Source organism: Rhea americana, unplaced genomic scaffold, assembly GCF_003343005.1.
Source record: "Rhea americana isolate MKP2758 unplaced genomic scaffold, rheAme1 scaffold_27, whole genome shotgun sequence".
NCBI classification, from domain to species: domain Eukaryota; kingdom Metazoa; phylum Chordata; class Aves; order Rheiformes; family Rheidae; genus Rhea; species Rhea americana.
In genome coordinates, this window is record NW_028186390.1 from 2,706,035 (window position 1) to 2,728,659 (window position 22,625).

The following is a 22,625-nucleotide window of genomic DNA, read 5'->3' on the forward strand; positions in this document are numbered from 1 at the left end:
CAGCTGCTTCATGGGCAATCAGGGTTCCCGATGGGGAAAGAAAAAAGTCTTTCAAGTGAAGTGTTGCAGCTCTCGATACAAAACTCCAATCAGCAGTCAAGGCTCTCAAATAGGTATCAAGTAAAGTGTATGAGAAGATTTGACTTGTCATATGCACACTCAAAAAACAAACTATACACTAGGTCAGGTTAGACAGTGTTATGATACACTGTAATTGTTCCCAAGCTTGATGTAAATTCAGCATAGTAGCTGAAAGTATTACAAGCATCATTCAGAGACAATGATCTTTGAGATCTTTGAGAAACAAGCCTCAGATACCAAGCAACACGCTACATCTCAATGGCAATAGGAAAAGATTACTCAAGGAGAACAAAACAAGAAGGGTATAAAAAAGCCAGTTTACTATCTCTGTGCTTGCTTGCTGCAGAATTTCATAAACTGACACCTTTACCATCTAGACTGATGCCAATGTCACACTCACTTTGTGCTGCATGCAGTTGCAAATTTTCAGTTTTAGCTAATACACTTCAGCAAATTCTCCTGTTATCAGGAAAAAAAACATTACTGTGAAGAGAGTTGTCRTATTTATTTTAAAATGTTTAGTATCAATTGATTTATATTCCATTAACACCAATTTTGTCAGTCATGCAGTGGAGATTTCATAGTAAAAGTCCCATAGTGGGTACATCCCGGAAAGGTAGTGGGAAAGGCTTGCAGGCCATTTTCCAAACAAACTTCATAATTTAAAGCTTCAGCCTGTTTCACTTTTTGAATTGAGAAAACTGCATATGGCTAAATATACATAGGGATATGATGCTAGCCAAATTATACTTCAGTACAAAAAACAGTCACAACATTGATGAAGTTACTGCTGCAGTCCATTCTGAAGTTGCTGAAATACATAAGATTAAAGATTAGAGGTGGTGTTTTTATTTAAAGGATGGAAGTTGTGGTGGAAGGGAAGGCAGGAGGGGAAGAAGGGAAGGAGTTAAAAATAGTAAAATATGGTCATCCTGAAAAAGCCATCCCTGCCATACTACCAAACAGAAGTATTCCCTTTTTTAAACTGAATTACTAATACATTTACAGAAGAATCTGTGAATATCAGTCAGCTGCCATGGAAATATGGAGACTAACCAGATAAACAGGAAAAAATGCTTGAAATAAAAGCAAATTTGAACTGGCATGTAACTTGCTTCCATCACTTGTATTTTATCAGGCATCTGTACACTGTGCAATATTTTTCATTCAACACATCATTTGAAACCCACAGGTATCAGAGAAAGTAGTAAGTTGTTACAATTAAGATCTCTATGTAAAATTTCACACTCCACAAAACAATGCAGTTGACACAGGGTTTACACAGAATACTGGGTGATGTCTTGCACTGTGATGTCTTGGAAATATAATTCACTGCACAATACTGACAGAATATTTACAGAAAACAACAAAGCAATCATTTGCTCTTATAAATAAGGTGACCTTATATCCTGGGCCTCCTATCAAGGCATGCAATATCCCATCATGATGAGAAGGACAGGTCAGTATTTTGCTCTGATGAGTCTTCTCCTTTCCCTACCAGTCTTCTAAAAGCAAAAGAAAAAACCCCCACACAACCAAAAGTAGTTAAACAAACTGAAAAAGACTTCTTGTCATCAAGCTTAAAACTGTAAGCTCAGTTCATCCTTTTAGTATTAAGTCTCCTTTTAATCCTGTTTCTATTGCTTTGCCCTAGCAAGTTTCCCCTTTCCCTGATGCAATGCTGATTCTAACCTTACTAATAAAGTAGCAAGGGCTCAGCAGAGCTGAGCTGCAAAAAGGCATTTTTCTAGTGGTGAGGAAATCAGAAGAACACAGCTTGCAGGCAAAAGGAAAAGGAAACTGAAGACCCTGTTTATGCTCAGAAGGGTTATAAGGCAAAGGGACGTTTTGGTCGCCTTAGTTACAAGTCTTGTTTTAACTTCCATGCATGCACTTTTGTTTTAATCTGTAAGAGTGTTGAATCTCACAATCACAAACGGCTCTATTCAAACACCAAACTGGTAAAACAGTTTTATAAACAGCAATCATAGGGATGAAATAACTTTGTTCCAGAAGTCACAAAACAAGATATTCCTAGAAGTCTTTTTTCCAGATGTGCATATTGATCTGTACAAGTCCCATCTCTTTGTAGCCAGCAATAAACTTACAGGCATGACCAGCTCAAGCAGTGACCATGGTTCCTTTTACAATTTGCATATGCGGTTGCCATTAAAGTTGACATTCACCATAGGTTACCATACATGGTTCTGGGTACCACAATTATCGGCAAATCACTTTAATGGTGACCACTATATTACAAGTTATTCCAACTACACACACATCATAAAGGATTATTACAAAGACAATACTTTACACTCTTATACCTGCAGCTTTCAGTTTGGTTTATTTTGTTGCTGTTTTCTACATGGAGGTGGTCTCCCATGACGCATAATATGTTTTTCCAAACTATCTAGGATGGCAATTGCAATTCGCTGTACGTGTGGATCAGTCTGGACATTTTCTTTGATGTTGTATAAGTGCTGTAAACCACCTTCTTCAATTAACATGCTGCAGTACCTGGCGGCTATAATAAGATTAAAAAAAAAAAAGTGAATTATAATAAAGAATCTGCTGTTGAAGCAACATATATTGTAAACATTTATTCAAATCCACTTTCATCTCCTAGACCAGTCAGCATTTAGGATGCTTCCTCAAGTGTCTACAGGACTGCATTTGTACTTTAATGGGCAACAGTGGAACAAGTGAGTTATTTCTGTGATTATAAATACCTGACAGGACTCAGATTATCTCTGTTCAGTTTCCAARTCTGTCTTAGAAGTTGACTAGAATGTGCCTTGGAATATGCACAGTATTCTTTCCTCCTCCCCCCCCCATACATACATTTTTCAGGGCTCATATATACRTTTTCAGAAACAGGCACTAAGGAAATCAGAAGTATTACAGTATCTTTAAGTACCTAGGTAAAAACATAACCTTTAACAACAACCTCAGTATAGAACAGTTATCAAAAAGTGGCTTCAGGTGCACTGTATCATTTGTGCCAGCTTGTAGAATGAATAGGAAAGAGTTCCTTAGAAAATAGTCTGCCAGCTACTACTGATGCTGACCTTTAACTGCTGCTTTATAGCATTAAGCTACTATGAATGCCTTTTCAACAATAAAATTTTACTTTTCTTTCTACTTTTATTATTGATTTTAAAAAGTTGCAAGTGGGTCTACATCAGCTCCAGTGTTAGTATATGCAGAGACAAGTCATGAACACAGTCATATGTGTAATATATCAYACAAGCTTCAGAAGTTGTTTAAAAGAGGGAAAAAAAAAAGTCAGAATGATCGTAATGCAATCCACAGAGCATTACCTCAGATGTGCCCAATTTCACCATTCATCTCAGTGAAGCAACACTGGAGTTTATGTAAATGCTGACATAAAATGTTTCATTAGAGATCACATTTACTGCAGTGCTACTAATGCTTTAGTTAAGTTAGCTCAGCAAGGTGCATGTGGTATAGCAAAATGGCAAGAGGAGAAAGAAAGAAACAAAGTTCATTCATTTCAGACTTTCTTCTTCATTCTCATCTAAAAAGAGGAGGATAAAATAAAATGCATCCCTTTTCCAGGATAATAAAAACTCTCTTGCTGCCAAACATCAAAAACTTAGGTTGTTTCCCCAAATTCATCATCATATTTCAGAATTAAAGATATTTTGGGTTTAGATATTTTAGTAGGTTATTACATTTAGTAGGTTATCTGCTACTCTGCATTTGGTCTCTCTGCAACTTTCTCTGGGAGCTTCTGGCAGCAACTATATTCCTGACATTTAGTTCTGATTAAGGGTTTTGATTCCTGATTTTGATCGCAAACTAGGAATATGTCATCCAAGTATTCCTAGCCTCTCCATTCTACAGYGCAGTTACTCACTGTCAACACAAACCTCTGTGGCGTGCTGAAAGCTCAGGGATTAGGGCTGCATAAAATAAACACTAAAAATAAATAGAACATACTGGACTATAGTGACTTAACAGGTCCGAGGTGCAATGTGGAGGAGGCAGCTTGCTTTAACATAATTAACATAGTTACAGGGTCAACCAAAACCTTATCTAGACTCTAATCATTAAAACAGCTTTATCAGAACAATTCTACTTTAACACAGAAATAGTCCTCACAGATCTCTAGACATGTACCCTGGGAACAAAGTCTCAAAAGAATTACAGTTACAAGCTTTACAAACAACCATGGAGTAGGAAAACTGTACATTATATGCAGTTATCTATTACACTAGATTATTGTTTGGTCCTGAACAGATGTATTTCCACTATATATTTATATAAAGTGATGATTTACGGGACTGTTCAGCCTCGGGATAAACAAGGATAGAGTTACTGCTGTCAAGAGGATTAAACGGGCACAGAAAACATCTCTAATACTTTAGAGGAAAGCTGCTTTATATTTGATCGAAATTAATGTGAATTCACGTATTTATATCAAATTCACAAAGGGAAAAAAAAGAGAGAATAAGCATTAAATGACAGGAAAGTTTGGCCAGTCTTACATTCAGGTATGCTTAGGGGATTTATGTCCTTCCCTAGCACTTACCCATTTCATCACATGCTCTTAAAGCATTTTACAAACAAGATGGTGGTGTTCTTATTTTGCAGATAGGGAAAACAGATTAAGAAATTGACCTTCGTGTCATGGCAAGTTATTGCAGAAAGGTGATTAGAGGGCAAGATTATCTAAAACTGTTCTAACTGTATGAGATAGCTACCTGCTACAATTCTTGTTTTTTAATTAAAGAATAATTTATGTTGCCTGTTATTATTCACATGTTTGAATAAAAACAGCTGTTCAAGAAAAACCATGGGAATTCTCATTCTTCCCATTCATGCTAGTGAATTTCATGCTAAAAAAGTATGAATAAAATGCCATTTTGCCTTAGTACATACGATTTTTGCTGCAGACATGCTGCATGGCCCACACTGCCCATAACTGGACACCAGGTGTCATGAAACAGCCGAGTAGAGGAAAAAAAGGATTGAAAGACCTATTAAAAGGAAGGGGGAGAAGAGACATATCAGCAACTCACTTAGCTACCAGAATATTATTACTTCAAAGAACACATGTTGTCTACCCATTCAGCCATAGGTTTAACAAGGAGAAGCATTTGATAAATCAGTGTTTTAGATGCATCAGGTGACTGACTTTTAATACTTAAGACAGTAACTATCAAAAATGTGCAGAATAAATGGTATGCTTTTACCATAACACTTAGATGCCTCCTACTCCTTAGAAATAGGAATAAACAGTTGAAATAAGGGTTAGAGGGACAGTAATTGTCCTATTGCACTTGTTGTCTTCAAGCTTCTTCTTCCAGGACAGACATTAGTAATCCAGTGTTAGCTAATACAACCTTATTGGTCAGTTGTAGCTTACAGTCTTTTAGACATATAGTTCAATACCATAATAGAAAAGCAGGGAGAAGAGAAGAACATCACATTTATCTCTTACAGGAGTCTCTAGCTGACTCTACATTTTTTTGTTTGTTTGTTTTTTGTGTTTTGTTACAGAGGAAATCCAACAGGCTGTGTATTTTGAGCCAATAGGTCTTCTGAGTTRGATTCTTCTGAGCCTATTGTCTTCTACTAGACAAAACCATGTTTGGCATGCGGTTTACTCCACTTCAAGAACAAGCTTTTAAATCTAGTTCAGTTCTACTGTATTTTCCAAATTATAAGTCAAGACAATAGTTACCTGTAGGCTACCATCTCACATTCGGGCGTTGGCCAATTCAAAATGGCAGAATGCTGCAAAATATAGAACCAAAAACACTCAGTRTTACATAAAACAGAAAATTAGAAAATACAGTATGATAAAGTGCACTGTCTTTTCCGTACCAGTTGTTCAAGAAGGGAGGTCCTCTGGCTGCGACTTAATGTCCAGGCCTGCTCTCCTCGAGATATCAAATGAGCAATGATCCCTGCTGCAAAGTAGCTGACTTCCACCTCAACACTGTGCAATAATTTACTGATGTGATCTATAAAGTCTTTCCACATTAACTCAGAGTGGAGTTCTTTAACTTCAGCTATGTTATTCTGTGAGGAAATAAAAAATTAAAAATGTATCAACAGAAATACCACCGTACAAAGGAGATGAATAAACTTGAACTACGTGGTGAATATAGACATGGGGTGAGATCTTTGTACATCTAGATAACAAACAGATAACAAGTRCTACTTTTGCCTTTCAAAATATTTCCAGTTTACTGCAGGAATTTGCCTCAAAATAAAAAGATTTTCTCATAAATAATTTAAGATCATTAGTACAGAGATTATACTAATTTAAAGGCTAATTTATAATATTCTCAAATACAGTAATTTCATTAAACTACAACAGCGTGCAAATCTGAATTCCATCGACTTTCAACCTATTCCTTGTGTTTAGGCCAATCAGAAGCCCTTTCTTAAAAGTTCTTTTTGTTCACAATAACATTTATTTCAAAATAACTACTGCTTTTGGAGAATTGGCAAAACAGTCTAAAACTGTGAGTTATGAAGAACGCACACTATAAAGATTAAAAAAGTTTTAAAATGTTAGGCATGTTTTCAGATTAGCATTTTCAGATTAATATGAACAAAAAAAAAAGAAGCCTGAAATCTATACTTTTAAAACTTGATATGTTGCTCTCACCAGAAGTCCAAGAACTTTCTGTTGGATGGATGACTCAGATGGAAAAGACTGTGGGAAAAAAAAGGAAAAAAAAAAGTAGACATTTATACTTATTACTGAAACAATGTTAACTATAAACCTAGGTTGATAATCCATGACAAAAACCATACTTCTCACCTCTAAGACTCTCATGAAAAGCTCTAGCCCTTGATTTTCAATGAAGTGCCGACATGTTGTTGGAGATTCATCAGTGAGGTTCCAAAGTGCACTCAGTGTGAACTTAAGGGTAGTATCTACAAGATTCTGATTTGTTTTCTGTTTAACTATTTGAAGAAGTTGCTGGGAAAAATAAAACAAAACAAAAATCCTAGTTATGATTGCATATAAAAAAAAAAGTATTAGCTTTTGTGTTTTCTTTTGGACAGATTGGGGTGATGCATAGTTAGTATTTATAGGCAGAATACACTAACACCTATGTATATAGGATCAACCTACTCAAAGTAAAATGGCTATCAATTCTTTTCTCCCTTTAAACATGGTTGCTTGCTAATGGAATTCCTTTGTCTACACCATAATTACATTGGCAATACTATTATAGACGGCAGAAAGCCATCTGCACAGTTCTTGACCCCACTTGAATATTGCCAGCATTGGCAATTTACCCCGAGTATTCTATTTTTAATTATCTTTTGTCTTATACAATGAATTTCAAATCAAGAGGATTCTTGCTATAACACTTTGGATTAATTTCTGACAAGAACAATTTTTTCCACTTTGCCTTTCATCTATTTACATTCTCTAGGCTTTTATGTTCAAAAAAAAAAAAGATAGTATGTTCTATTTTTTTCTTTTTACATTTTCTTATTTTTTTATTTTACCTTTATTTTACTTTTAAATTTAACTTATTTCTAATAACAGTACTAGAAATACTGTTATCATGAATAGCTAGAGAGGGTTGATATTTTTGACTGTCAAGAAAGTGTCCAACTTACCCTAACAATGAAGAGCTCTGCACCAAGTTGAGCTGTTTGCTCTGTTGAAAGCTACATAGATATATAAAAAAAATAACAACAATAAAAAAAGAAAATCAGCATTTCCCCCCCRTGCACCTCCAGACATTAGAAATACTATCTGATCTTCTAAAAAAAATTAAGTTCTGTACCTTTGCAGCAAGAATGGAAATTATGGCTACAGCCATCCTTTGCATGTTTTGATCCTCATGATTACACAGCCACTGCATAACAAGTTTGGCTGCTTCGAACCTGAAAGTTAAAAATAACTTAATTTTCAGAAGTCTAAGTCTTATTAAAAGAAAGATGCACATAGAAAACACATTAGATGTAAATGCATTCAGCCAAAAACCTAGTAGTAGTACATCTTGTACCAAAAAGGTAGAAATACACACCAAATTACAAGTATTACATGAGCCTCAGTAGGCTTTGAAGTGTTTGCTTAGGATCTCTAACTTCAGATTATGTATCAAAGTGTACAGGAAAAGCTTCTAAAGAAGGAAAAGAGTTTTTATGCAATCTTCTGAAACATCAGACCAACGTGCTTCAAAGCCCATGTAAGTAGAAAAATCTCTGCAAAAGCAGACCCATAGTCCCCTGGAGAAATCCTGATTTCTGTTGCACTGGATTAGTGGTAGACCTATCCAGCTGAAGTCAAAATATCCATATACCAAAGGATTTTTTTTTCAGATCTACATTAAAAATAATTGTGAATTATGGACCCAAAATACCATAGGTCAGAAATTCAGCATGTTAGAATGATTTAAACTGAGCAAACTGAGACCAGAAACAAACTTTGTGAATGATCACCAAGCCTCCAGAGTAGCCACACACTTCTGAAACACCAAGAAAGTTATGAGTCTATTTCAGTACTAAGCAACCACAAGGAAAAAAAGAAAAAAAAAATCCAAAATGTTACAACTCATTTCAATTGACATATAAAACTTGCCTGTTAAATGGAACATCCTGAAGGATTCTGTCACTGCATAGTGAAAGAAGGCAATTCTTCTGCAGCTATAAGAAATGAAAATGACTTCAGACACACACATATTTCAGAATGCTTTCTTTCTTTGAATCATTAAACATATTCCCATTTTTATTATGAGCTGTACTGAAAACAACTGTAACAAAAAAAAAAAAAAAAGAAAAGTAAAGGGAAAAGGTCAGTCTAGGGGAAAAAAAACAGAACAGAACAAAATTAATCCTTTCACAGTGGGATTCATTTCCCCTCTTGTATTTAAATTTATGCATCTTTAACATGAGCGAAGGAGTTCTGAAACTTCAAAGAGTTTGAGACTTCTCAAAGGATATTCACACTGATGCTTTGAAGGAAAATGTTGCTTCAATACATTAATCATTCTTTATCAAATAAAAACTTTTAGATAATCATAAGGAAATAATTTGTATCCACATATCTAAAGTTCGTCAGAAGAGACTTTTTTTTGTTTTCAACAAAGGACAGCATAACCACTTTGCATTTCTACTTAATTCTGCCTGGGTAATGGTTCTGTCAAGATAAGAATCAATTTTTGTTAGATATCCAATAGCATCACCTCTTGGTTTCCATCTTGCTTATCTGCTTTTGGCTTTTGTTTTTGACATGTGCAAGGAAGCATTCACTACTGTCAGYAAGATTACCTCAAACAAAGAATACTGAAGTGTGAGTCAGCCACTATTTCATTCATGACTTTAATGAAATGAAGGCCTCTTAAAAAGTCACAGTATGGGAATACTAATTCTGCTAACTACAGTCCTATAAGGCAGTAAGTACAAAAGGAAGCAATATTCCATGTGAATCCTGCACAAATACATCTGTATGTGTACTTGTTCACAGCTGCTTAAGATTGTGAAATGTGGAAAAATCTTTTCCAACACCCACAAGACAACAGAAAAACCTACAGAAAATAACAAAACTTGGCCTTTTACCTGTTGATGATTTGGGAAATGTTCCATGGCCTTCAGGAGCAAGTGAGTGACATCAGCCAGAAGTCGTACAGGCATGCCTGCTGCTAAGTCTTGCTTGGTTAGGTTAAAGACGCATGCACTTGCTGCTAACTGCACAGGCAAGTTCAGGGGGTGATTTCTCATTCCAATAACCACAAGCTGAAAGCAAGAGTTTTACCCACATTAGTTACGCACGCACACACAGACACACACACCAAGAGCAATCCACTGCTGCTTGAGGCTGCAACAGTGACTCAAAGCACCTAATTTCTGCCTGCCTTTTATTTAAGTGAAAAATCCATCTGGTGTGATTTTAATTCTAAWTAAGAACATTTCCTTCTGCTCAGTCATTCAAAGCAGACAACTGATACTTCTCCAAGTCCTTTTGCACTGTTTGTAACAACCTCTCAATGGAGATCTGCATTGAATGCAAGAGATCCTTAGGAAGATCCAAGGTTTGCTGCACATACCTGGGTAAAAATCACCAAACCCTTTCAGAGATGAATAAGGTTGGATAGGCTTTCTGCAGTGTAAAAGTGATGTATTGGGTCATTATTTGGTGACTAGCCATTTAAGATCACATTCTAAGCTGCTGGTTTAGTATATACTTATCAACTCCTTCCCAAATTATCATCTGTCCTGTTGATGCCTCTTTCTATGAYCATAGAAGAAATTAAACCATTTCTGGTGTTCCAGCATTGTAAAGCCAATGTCTAAAATGGGTTTCTGAGGAAGTTTCTTGGAATTGCCACTAGTTAGCCCAATATATAACACCATTTCTTCACTTGTTACCATAGCAGAAGGTGACAGTGAATAGAAATATCAGGGAATTAGACTAAGCAAACCTTTGATTTGACCCAGTATAGATATGTTCCAAGGATATAATTCAGCATCTGAAGACAATTTCAAATTATACGCAAAGTTACCTGAAAAAAAATAAATTTGCAATACTATTGAATAGCCTAGAATGTTTTGATCTAATCCACTGCTAGGGCATTTTCTCCATCTCTTTTGCTTAAATCATTGTTGATTTTTATCCAACACTGAAGTTTTAAGATTAAATGTTACAAGAAAGCACACAAAAGCTCAAAAAATAATTTATACTATAGTTTTCGAGATGGCCTTCTTAAGTTCAGTTTAAGAAGCAATTCACTTATTTCTTATCAAAAGTGTATTATTTTACCTTTAAAATTTCAGGCTTTGTTTTTTCCATTACATGTGTTAGGCTGAACAAATGAAAGAGTGCTTCTCTCACAAAGAAGGCCCGTTCACTGTAACGCTTCAATGCTTCAGAAATCTGAGTTTCATTTGCTTCTCCTGACACCTATGAACAGAGAAACAATCTTTAGTTCATGATGTCATCACTTTATTTTAAAAATTTTGCTCTTTATAAGTGCAAAGCTGCAATTTCAAAGGTGGTGATATTTTAGCCAAATCCTTCAGAAGGAAAATGATTATATTATCTGCCCACATTAATCCAGAGCTATATAATCTTCAAACATTCTTCATACCATGATAGCATCCACTTGTATAACCCAAAATTAGGATTCAATCATGTCTTTAAGCAGAAAACTCTGTGAAACCACTAAGTAAATGTAGCATTTTCAAACAATAAAAATCAATTGTAACACATCAAATGCTTAAAAGAAATATTTGTAATTGAACGGTCTATCAAATGAAGCTGATAAACTGAGAAAGATAGTGTATCAGCTGTAACTTTTTGGTACCCAGGTCTACCTCCATCAATGGACAATATTTCCATTCTTTGACTACAACAAGTTTCTTTTAAGGTAAATCAGTGGCAATAGCTTTGCAGCCCTGTATATAAAGAAGAGTGTTCTTAAAACTAGACTTGAAATACATGCAAAAACTAAACAATGATCTAATTTAGATGACAAGTGCATTAGAAGCTATGGGCTGCTGACTTAATATGAGCTTAAGTTTAGAATAATAAATCAGAAACTAGCCACAGATTTTTCCACTTCCCAACCTGATATCTGTTCTGTTTACTGTGTTTTATTACTTTATAACTGTAAGTTGTGCACCTGTAGATGGTTTATTCCTCAGTCCTACTATTTAATGAATCATTGCTGCAGTCACTGTTTTTTAAAATTCTTACAAAAGGATACAGAACTTGTTCTATTTAGTTTGTCACATACGGGAAAGCAGAYGCCCACCATATCCACCTCAACTGTTATATAATCTAAAATTAAATGTTTAATCTTTCAAGAATTTTCTATAATCAGGTGATACAAGAACTGTCATAAAAATAGAAATATTCTACTTTTGACTTCACCACAAGTGCTGCATCCTGTTTATTCTTCAGCAGTTTCTAGACTAAGCAGCTGACTGTTTCAGTATTGTCACTAATGAATTTCAACTCACAAAATCAATTCCCGCCTACATTCTCTTCTTGACAACTAAGCCTTTGAGAAAAGGAACATGAACTGCATTTTGCTAACTACACTGCTAAAAATCCATCATGATTTTCATGTTATTAGAACCTTCTCCATTCCTATCTTCTCATACCACAATCACTCACATGAAGCATATATTCTAAACAGCAAGGATAATATTAAATTATGTTGTACCAAATGTGAGGYGTCATTTCCTGATGCTGTACACCAATTATGTCAAATGGAAATACTGTGTTGTAGAAAGCAGAGTCCAATATTCGTATGTGCTGCTGTCAGCTATGACAGCCACATAAGTACTCAAGAGACCTGGACATTAATGACTGCCAAAAGTTCCAAGTAAAAGTGAGCATTACGATAAAGTTTTTATAAGTGTGTCATTTCACTTGCCTATAACCAGAACATTCTAAGAGTTATAAATCAAATTTTAAAATTCAGCTTGCACAGGAGACAGCCTAAAGTACAGTCACATTATGCAAACCCTTCCTCATTCCACCTGCAGTTTCCAGTCATTCTCATGGCACAGTACAAGATAAAACTGTCTGYCTCTTGGTCAAGGTTGCTATACCATTGACACTGATGTGTCTAAAACATCTTTCTCCTTTAATGCTGACCCCTTTATACAGGGCACAGCACAGGCTTACTCTCCAATTCTATAAATATACACGTCTTCTAAAGAAAAAGGAGCAACTTCTTGTTGCACTTCAATGTTCTTGTAGCACTAAAAGATAAATAAATGCACTTCAGCAAACACCATCTCATCCTAAAAGGCCAAGTAATTTAGGATTTGCACAGGAAAAGGAACTATTTCATCATGAGTAAATGCTTCCTACATATGCATCACCAAAAGAYGCTTCAGGCTGGGTGGAAATACTGTAGTTAGGAAATAGAAGTGGTGATGGAGTAAAGCAACAGTTCAGTTATGAAGTTTTATTATATCTACTGTGTTAAGCATGAAGCCTCAAAGTTTGTGCAAACTGCACTGCCAGTTCTTACACACTGCTGTCTTATGCTAGAGGCTGTGCCACAAAAATCAAAGATTATTATTCCAATAAATGACTTCAGACTAGACAAAGTCCAGCTTTCTCTAATCCGGTATCTTAAAYCAGGACTTGAGACGCACTGAAAAGACACAGAAAATAGATGGTTTTTTACAATAGTATTCTGTAAAATTAGCAGATTCTGTGCCAAAAATAATAGCAGTTTGATAGAATATCAGTAATTACGATTAATGGATGAAAGATGAACCTACAGCTTTCTTCTGAAACACCCACATATATTTGTTACAAATGATTAGTTCTGTTTTTCCTGAATAGTTTAATTTTTCAGTACAATTAATCTCCACACTTAACCTTTAGGTTTCCTTCTCCTGTTAGAAATTCTGAGTAGCCGGCATCTGTAGCTAGCAGTCCTACAAACTGCATTGTTGGCCGTTGCTGAATAAATGCTTCCACAGCCTTATCTGTAACATGCTTTCTTCCAGAAATGTCCAGAGACACAAGGTTAGGCAAGATATCTTTCTGTTCCAGTAAACGAAGTGCTATGTCTGACGTGAACTGTTTATCATCTGAAATATCAAGATGATTTAAGTATTTTAGTTCTCTTATAACATCCAAAATCTGTGTTGTGGTCATTTTCAAGCATTTCAGGTGGTGCATGGTCAAAGATTTGAGACGATCTTTGCAGGTAAGGAGTGCAGTTATGTCAGTGACAGACGTGTTTGATATATCCAGACTTTCTAATCTAGGGAGTGAAGCAACATCTGCCAAGTCCTCATTGTAGAACAGAACATTGGTAATACTCAGTGCACGAAGCCCAGACAGCTGACTGAAGCACCTTTCATAGGGGTCTTCCAAGGAAAGAGTTAATGAGTTCAGCACAAGGCATTGAAGATTTTGTTGGATCCATTTATTGCTACCAAGTCCACTTATAATGTCCGTGATTGTTATATCCGCATTCACCCCAGTAGCATCAAGTTCTACCAGCTTATGATGGCAGAACGCTTTCCGGAAAGCCACAGCAGAGATTTTTGCTTTCCGGATACAAGCTCGTTTCAAACGCATCTGGTTGCCTCGGAAGATGCCCACAGTTCCATCATTCAGCAGCCCTGTTGGAAAAGAGCATTAGCATTTAGCTCTAGTGTTTTATACTATACCTTCTAAGATTAAGAGCCCAAACAGAAAAAAAAGTAAGAGGTGTTAACAAAGACAAATAATTGCAAAATAATGAATATTGCATCGTTATACCACTGATTCCAAAATTTTACATTTCAGATTCTGCTTTTARGATTATAATCTCACTTGTAGAAAACTCCAAGTTTTAAAAATTGGAGCTAAAGTGTTGTACATACACAATAGCTACTTGGCTCAGAACATGCAACATGCAATAAATGAAATGCAGACCTGATTCAAAACCTTCCAGACTAAAGCCTGCATTTTCTGGATTTTCTCACAGTAAGTGGTTAGAAATGTGATAAAAACAAAATTATGTGATTTCTGAAAGCTTTCTGTCCCCCTAGCTGTACTCTTCCTTTATCAGTTTTGTTAACCTTAAGAGAAGTACAATAGCAGCAATCAATGAACAGTTTCCATTTTGCTTTAGCTAAACTGAATAATTTAGCATTTGACTGAATTCATAAATAGGATCAAAATAWTAAACTAAGCTAATGAAGTTCTCTCATATATCCTCCATGAAGAAGGTAGGAGTGTTGCTCAGAAACAAGCTAAATGTGAGAAATAAACCCAAAATGCATTTCAACAAGAAGAAAGAGGAGGACAGCAAAGAAAAAAAAGTACAAGGATCTCTTCTGAGATTATAATCGTTCTGCCGTGTAGCAAGAAATCTGCACACGCAGTCCTGTCTTGCAGCATGCTGATATCTTAACTGAAATAACAGGTTTAGTTCTATGCACCAGATTATCCAAAATGCATAGGAAACCAAGATTTCTTATTTTTATATCAGTAGTGCAGTTACTGCATTATAGAAAGTCATAAGAGAAGGCTATGACAGCATAAGCATGCATACAGGAGGAGTAGGAAGAAAGTGTCCTTCTAGTTTCACTCTACAGTGTTACAAACTCCTGTTTTGAATTCTTATCTACAGACATACCGAGCATAGAAAAGAAAAACTGAAAATATAATATATTTGAATAAAAACATTGTCATTACTACAGTTYGTCTGGATTTAAGTTATTAGGTAGACTTCCTCTCTGAGGATGTCAAGTTTACATTAAGATTTGCAGATCTTTCTAAAGAACAAGTAGTTCAGGCATTTCTGATCAGGAAGTTGAGGTATTTCTCTTTTGCAGAAAAAGCAAAAGTAGGAGGTGAGACAATTTGCACCTGGGAGAAAGATTAAGTATAATAAATAATTTGACAAATGACTTCGACATTTTTGCTGATCTTAACACTTGAGGATCAAGTCATGCTATGTCACTAGCCTAGTTTAGCCACACCCTGTTTATCTGGCATGCACTTTATTACATGCTGCACCCTTTTTGACGCAGTATTTGTAATCTCCCTGCAACTGGAACTGTCTTCATCACTACCAGCATTGGTAGTAAGTTTCTGTTCCTTGAATCTGATTTCTTGTGACTACTCTAAATAATTACGTATCCGAAGGTAACAGTAACGCACGTTGAAGATGGAGGGTGGCTGGAGTTCCCCCCTCCTTTTTTTTGTTTTTTTTTTTTTTTGCTATTTGTGTTACAAGACTCAAGTGATTTATTAGTCACATCCATCCTACAGATGCAGGGTTCTTGGTCTGTTCAAATGATTTTTCTGATACCATGTCACATGTCCATGTCTACAGAAAAATCTCCAGAAATGGCTCTTCTGCCACTTCCTTTGCAGACTAGCCTCATCTATGTATTCCTGCTTGTCACACTAAGACACCTTTATTGACATAAGCTTAATATTTTCCCTTGTCAGGCTTACAGCAAACAACCAGATAAGATGGTAGCCCTCCTCTCAAATATGTGCTGACATAAAGTATATGATAAGCCAGTATCTAAAAATGTAAAAGGACAACAAAACCACAAAAGTGGTTTTCATAGGTTTTTATAATAGTTTTGAAACTGTCCGCTTTTGAGTAAATAATTCCACTTCATAAAACGTGCCAAGAGAGACAAGAAACTTGTACGCAGCACTAAGCACACTGACAGTTAAGAAAACTTAATTCAATTGATTGCTATGCAGGAGACATCATTGCTATCAATTATTAGACACTTGAGCACCATTGGAAAAGTAGAATTAAATAAATCCAAAAAGTGACCAAAATAAGAATATAAGGGAAATAAACTGTTTTCAATTACAGGAACATGAAATTAAAATTGTAACTATAAGACAAGAGACTTTCTGTTGAGAGCTTTGTACATAGCTAGGCAGCATTCAGATGAATTTGTGGCAAAGCTGGAGTAACAGAAATTCTTTATTAAAGATTAAGGACTACAGTTTAAACAGCTCCAATATCAAATTCGACCAGAAAATACACTGGTACTACAGTGTCACATTCCAGTAAAATATTTTCACTGATGACCCGCAACTAATCGTTTTTACCATGAAATGCCATCGTCTGCACCAATCGATCAGCCACTTCTTGAGGAAACATCCCTGGCTCCTGCAAGCAGAGCGTTCCATCTTGCCTCTCTGTGCAAAACTTCTCTAGGTTGGCAGTCAGGAAATTCAAACAGATGTCAAGCAAAGAATAAGGAGATGCTTCCTCCTGTCACATGCAAGACACAAGGAAACAAATGAGATTTACTCAAATCATTGTCTTTGCCAATGAATGTTCCATTCCTCTACCATGTTCTTTTCAGGCAGATAGGGTTTTTTTGTTTTTTGTTTTGTTTGTTTGTTTTTTGTTAGTCTGATTCTCACTGTAATGGGCAAACACTGCAGAAGGAGACATCCCTCTCTGGGGGCAAACAGCAAAGGTACCTCAGCTCACAGGATAAATGAGTGGCCATGCTGATGGGCTGTCCCCTCCCACAGCTGCCCCTGAAGCCACAGCCCAGCTTGTCTGTTGTACAAGACACAAGTCCTGCCTGCATTCACAAAGGAAGAAAAGCATTTTCCTAATAATGATAATTCCCAGCAGATGTTATAATTTCAAATTTTCTTAATGAATCAAGACAGACTGATAGAAAAAAATCATATATCAGTAAAATGATGAGCAGGAAAAGATAGCACCTACTRTTCTAAAAACTTGGATGGCCTGGAATCAAGCTTTCTAAGTATTTTGGTATCCAAAGATACAACAGGAGATTATAAGAAGTTCAGGTGCTCTTGAAAACCCTGCTGGTTACTTAAGTCATCTTTAAATAACTGCAACGGAGTACTCAGTTATTCAATTAATCAATTACTGTTTTGTATTTTAACTAAATCACTTTAGATCTGAAATGTATTTGCAGCCCACTAAACCCTGAGAGTTAAAAAAAAAAAAAAAAAAAAAGGCGCGCTGTTTTTGTCTATCTAACTCAATTATAATTTCCATCAAGGTTTAACAAGAAAGATGTCAAAGTAAAACACATATTTAAGAAGTATATGGTTCATAGATTTGCTTTAATTTATTAGAAAGTATGTATGTTAGAGACACATATGTACCAAACATGACATAGAAACAACCCAGCTTGCAGATAAACACGATCTAATTACATTAGTCAATTAAAGTAAAAACCTATTTTGGAAAATAAATTATGCAAATGCAATATTGCATTAAAAATTATAGCATTATTTAAATCAAATTTTACTTCTTACATTAGAAATCTGCCAAGCTACAGCAGAAATGCAGATAAATTTTGATACTGAAAATGACAGCTAAAGCTTCAGATCAAAAAAGGGAGACTCAAAAAGATCTATTTTAATTCCAAACTTTGTGCAGCAATACAGTAACAATTACTACAGGCTTCTTTCTGATTATAGCTACCCTTTCCTCCTTTTTACGCTAAGGGCCTGGAAATCATACACAGTAGTACCTCAGTACAAAGGACAAAGTAGAACATAAACTATACCTTCAGAGATTCAGATTGTATGATTAATAAGAAAAACACCAAGTATTTGTTAATTCAGTGCCTAATAATAGCCTACTGTTTTCAGTCTCACAAATTAATCAACATAAAGAATGACTCATGAGTCATTCCCATCATCCCCAGCACTACACAAAAGAAGGCTGAGTGACTGGTACATACTCCCTCAGACAAATTTGAAAATAACAGCATCAACTGTTGCCACATCTCATCCAYAGGTAAAATTGCAGCTTGCCTTTCAGACTGAACGTTCTGGATAACTCAATCTTTCTTTTCTAGATCATTTGATTTCTCTTCTGTTGCTTCATTTGCCTCATATGCTCATCAGAGAAATATAGAAATATATTAAAAGTTATACAGAAGAAATATAAAGAAAAACACAACAGAAATACATCTTTTAAAACCAGCTGCATGCATCTGAAGGTTGGGCGCCATCACAATAGGTCGAAGACACCTTTGACACTAATGATTCATGTATTGTCAACATAGACACTGTAGTTTGTATTACAGAGTCTGAAGACTAAAGTACAGGTTTGGGAACCAGAAACTCTAAATTATTCAAATGAAAGCTCTTTCTGCAACATTTAACATGTAGCTTCCAACCCCTTTGACTTGATTTCTCTATCTATAAAGGAAAATATGCATATTTGTCTCACAGTGATCTCCTACGCTTAAAGGAGATTTTCAGTGCTTGAAGTTAAAAAAACAAAACAAAACCCTTGATTGTTGAAGAAATAGGAGTTATTTTTCTGATGTGGCTTGCTGAAATAGCAATTTTGGCTGCCTCACACTTAAAGCTGATACGAAAAGGAAGAAGAGAATTTGGAAATTTTAACATCTTTTGTTTCTTGGTAATGTACAAAAATGCCTGACATACTTCTAAAGAGAAGTCCAACTACTTATTCAAAAATAGAACATTTCTAAAGGGAAAATTTTCATTTTACTCTGAAATTAATATACATGTCCAGGAGCTGCATGACAGCTGCTGATTTGAACAGAAATCGGAACCCTTGCTCAAAATCCTAAGAAACATTCCCATCAAACCAAAGACACACTCATCTCTCATTAATTCCTATACTTGGAATTTGCTGCTTAAGTATGACAGAAACAGAATACTGGTTCTGTTAATTCCTTCTGGTACTGTCTCATCATTTCTGCCAGAAAAACTAAAATACTTCACATATCAGTGTGCAAACTCTGATGAGAGTTTTTGGTCTTGCAGACAGGCTGCTAGGAAATAAATCAGAAAGCTATCAATCAATACCTCTAACTGGCCAATCCTAATTTAGGCCTATTATTTTAATATTAAATAAGCACTTTAAAACTCCACACAGGGTATCACCATAACAATAAAAAGATGTAGTCCACTAGCAGGAATCAATGATACTCTGTTGATGCATTATTAATTTTTATTAACTTCACTTATTCTATTTGTAGGAGACATGAAGAGATATTTGCAATGTTTCTTTAACTTGTTGCAAAAAGACTGAAGAAATGCAGCCAATGAAGGCTCTTAAGGTAACCTGAGCAAATATGGAAAACAYTTTTATTCCTATCTAATGAAGTCCCTTGATAAGCATCAGGAAAATGATATCCTAGGTTGTCTATTACTGAAACAGAACAGCTGGAATGTATCCTGTAAACCTCRTATGTGAGCCAGCAGCATTCCTCTCCTCCAGTACATTGTATGCCCCTTTATTTAGATCTCAGAGTTAGTGTCTTCATTTGTATTTAAATGCTAGTTATACTTCTGAATGTCAATTTGAAAACAAAATGGGCTTTTTTTTTGTTTTGTTTTGTTTTTTTTTAGAAATTCAGAAATATTTGAGTAGGAGTCTTATTAGGTAGATCTGACTTTTGTCATAGCCATCTTAAATATTTGATAGTGCAGTTTAACTTCAGGGTTTCTTTCATATCATCAAACTAATTCAGTGGACTGTCAAAAAAAAAAAATCCAAAACCACAGACTATGCATACAAATCTTGACATCTTCATTARCAAAAACTTACATTAATAATAGTAAGATGATACAGCTAAAACCAACTAACAGAATGAAATAGAAACAATAAAAACTCARTTTAGATAGAATATTTAGGGCTTATTTCAATTAACTATTAAAAATTTGTTCATGCTTAATATAACCAAGGTAAACATAAAAAGGGGGAAGGGGGAACTGCATGGCTGTTGACATCTAATAGTTACCTAATATAGGTAGCAGACTGAAATGCAATACCTACTTCGATATGATGTCATCCAGTTTAGCTTATGAGTGTATACACTAATGTCATTGGCAAGGATCTCAGAAAATACATCCTCCTCCACGTTTTCTTTTAAAATCTTCTCATATCAGTGTTAAGCACTGCTAGCATGTATTTTACCCTATATTTCAAAATTTATATATAAAAAAGCTGATAAAGGGACATCTTAGAGTACTTGGAATAATTTAGAGAATTTATCATAGAATGATAAGGTTGGAAGGGACCTTTGGAGATCATCTAGTCCAATCCTCAGCGTAGCCCATACGTGGATTGAACCCGTGACCTTGGCATTAGCAGCACCWCGCTCTAACCAACCGAGCTAAACCTGCCGYAATCCTAAATCTAAYACTATGCCTAAATCAACTGCTTGAGTGTAAGTACCAAAATGAAACCCTGCTCCTTTTGAAGGGTATTACCATGCAACCACCCATTTATACAACAGCAACAGAGGAAAACTGGAAAAAATAAATAAATAAAAAAACCACCCACGAGTTTAACTGACATTTTCCATCAGGAATAGCAAGAATTCTGCAGGAAAACTAAATTCCACAGCTATACAGGCTTTTTTCACTAGAGGCATTGTGATCCTACCATCTCACCCTGAAAGATTTCATTCTTTTTACTTTGTATCTCAGACTGACCAAAAAAAAAAAAAAAATCCATGGGTTGTTTTTGATCAGGTTTTCATCAATCAACCTGAATAGTCTTTGAAGACAAATACTAATTTCAGCTTCAGCAGAATATGGCTTACTCTCAATTTTTATATTCACTTATTTTGGTATGACAAAAACTGAACGTACAAAGTTTCTGCATAGTCTGAAAGGCCAATCTGCTTTCTTTTTTCCTTTGAAGCTCAAAGAAGGTAGGGATATAGGATCAGGTACTTTCAAATAGYAGCAATTATTTCCCTCAAGAAACTGGCAAGAAAATGGGCTATTTCAGAGCCTTACTTACCAGTTTTGGATATCCTACATTTTTCACTGTTTTTCCCCTAGAAAGCCATAAGGCTTTATTTACATTCTTAAAACGATCAGAAAGCAGTAGCAACTCAAGTAACAGTCAACAGACTACTTCAGAGCCCTAATAAAAGAAGGGGAAGGCAGTGAAAGATAAACAGATGGTTTAGTGATTGATGCTATAGAGAAAGCTTTTTTATTATCTTGCTTAGGTTAAAAGGAACGAAACAAAAGTAGGTGATTTATTAGCTAGCAGACTCAAGGAAAGACTATGAGCAGAATTAACTGAATTTAATGTTTTCAATAATTATTCTGGCACAACAAGTGGGATCACACTGATTAAAGTTGCTAGGCACGYAAAGTTGGAAGAGATCACAAGAAGACTAAAATTAAACAGTGCAACATGTAAGGCCACCTATTTGAAGATAATATCAAGAACTCCAGATAGGCGTTCATCAATTAAAAACTACTGCAGAGGAAAACCTGACTGATTTGCTTAATCGCAGGAAAGCAACGAGATGCAGACAAAGACAGCATCATGAGAGGCATCAACCAAAAATAAGGAAGTACGAGTGCCATAGCCAAGGCACTAGAAGAACTCACAGGACTATTTATATTTAGGAAATATCTGCATCATTTCTGTTCAAATGTAACAGTTACTAAAACACATGAGGGGAGGGGAAGGGGGGAAAGGAAAAAAAAAGGAAAAAAAAAGGAAAAAGGCTTGCTGGCCAGAAGAGACAAAACCAGCTTTTCTTATTTGTCCAGCAGAGCAAAAAAGTGTGAGGAGACACAAGTGCTGCCTGTAAATACAGTGTTGTGAATAGACGTTATGGAAGCAGAAAGGCTACTGAGGTGTAGCACAATGCCAGCACAGCAACTAACGTGTGCAATTGCTACGAATTAAAATTTTGCCATAAATGCAGAGGCCGGGATGTCGCTCCTAAGCACCAGAGAAGTCCTACCTCACAGGACAGCGAGGGCGAGAAAGGTAACTGCCTTTAAAACAAAGGCCATAAAAAAAGAGGTTTATTAAGGGATTAAATGCAATGATACCTGTAATAACACGGGATTAGACTAGGTAACCCAGGTGGTTCCTGCCCATCCTTTAAAAGCAAATATGCACACTCATCTCTCACACAGGGGAGCCACCAGGGCAGCACCCACGCGCGCTGCTCCGAGGCCTGGCTTTAGCGGAGAGGAACRGCGCTTTCACCGCCGGCCGCTGCAGCGGCGAGGCCCGCGGCCGGGCACCCCGAGCCGCGCTCGGGCGGGTTTATGTAACGGGCAGCCGCGGCGGTTACACAACGGC

The 22,625-nt window shown here is 35.9% G+C and overlaps 1 protein-coding gene across 1 annotated transcript in view; it reads right to left on the bottom strand.

Moving 5' to 3' along the window:
- Positions 1-565: 565 nt before the first annotated feature.
- Positions 566-22,625, bottom strand: part of LOC146594110 (protein zyg-11 homolog B) — a 24,296-nt gene continuing 2,236 nt past the window's right edge. The window contains exons 2-15 of the mRNA XM_085308187.1: positions 22,279-22,312; positions 16,631-16,796; positions 13,427-14,181; positions 10,844-10,984; positions 9,643-9,819; positions 8,666-8,730; positions 7,869-7,968; positions 7,699-7,749; positions 6,884-7,045; positions 6,728-6,775; positions 5,935-6,132; positions 5,792-5,844; positions 4,987-5,084; positions 566-2,605 (exon numbers count right to left, since the gene is read on the bottom strand). Of these exons, the coding sequence (XP_085164313.1) occupies positions 2,415-2,605; positions 4,987-5,084; positions 5,792-5,844; positions 5,935-6,132; positions 6,728-6,775; positions 6,884-7,045; positions 7,699-7,749; positions 7,869-7,968; positions 8,666-8,730; positions 9,643-9,819; positions 10,844-10,984; positions 13,427-14,181; positions 16,631-16,796; positions 22,279-22,312 (2,239 nt within the window). The 3' untranslated portion in view covers positions 566-2,414. The remainder of the gene's footprint in view (positions 2,606-4,986; positions 5,085-5,791; positions 5,845-5,934; positions 6,133-6,727; positions 6,776-6,883; positions 7,046-7,698; positions 7,750-7,868; positions 7,969-8,665; positions 8,731-9,642; positions 9,820-10,843; positions 10,985-13,426; positions 14,182-16,630; positions 16,797-22,278; positions 22,313-22,625) is intronic.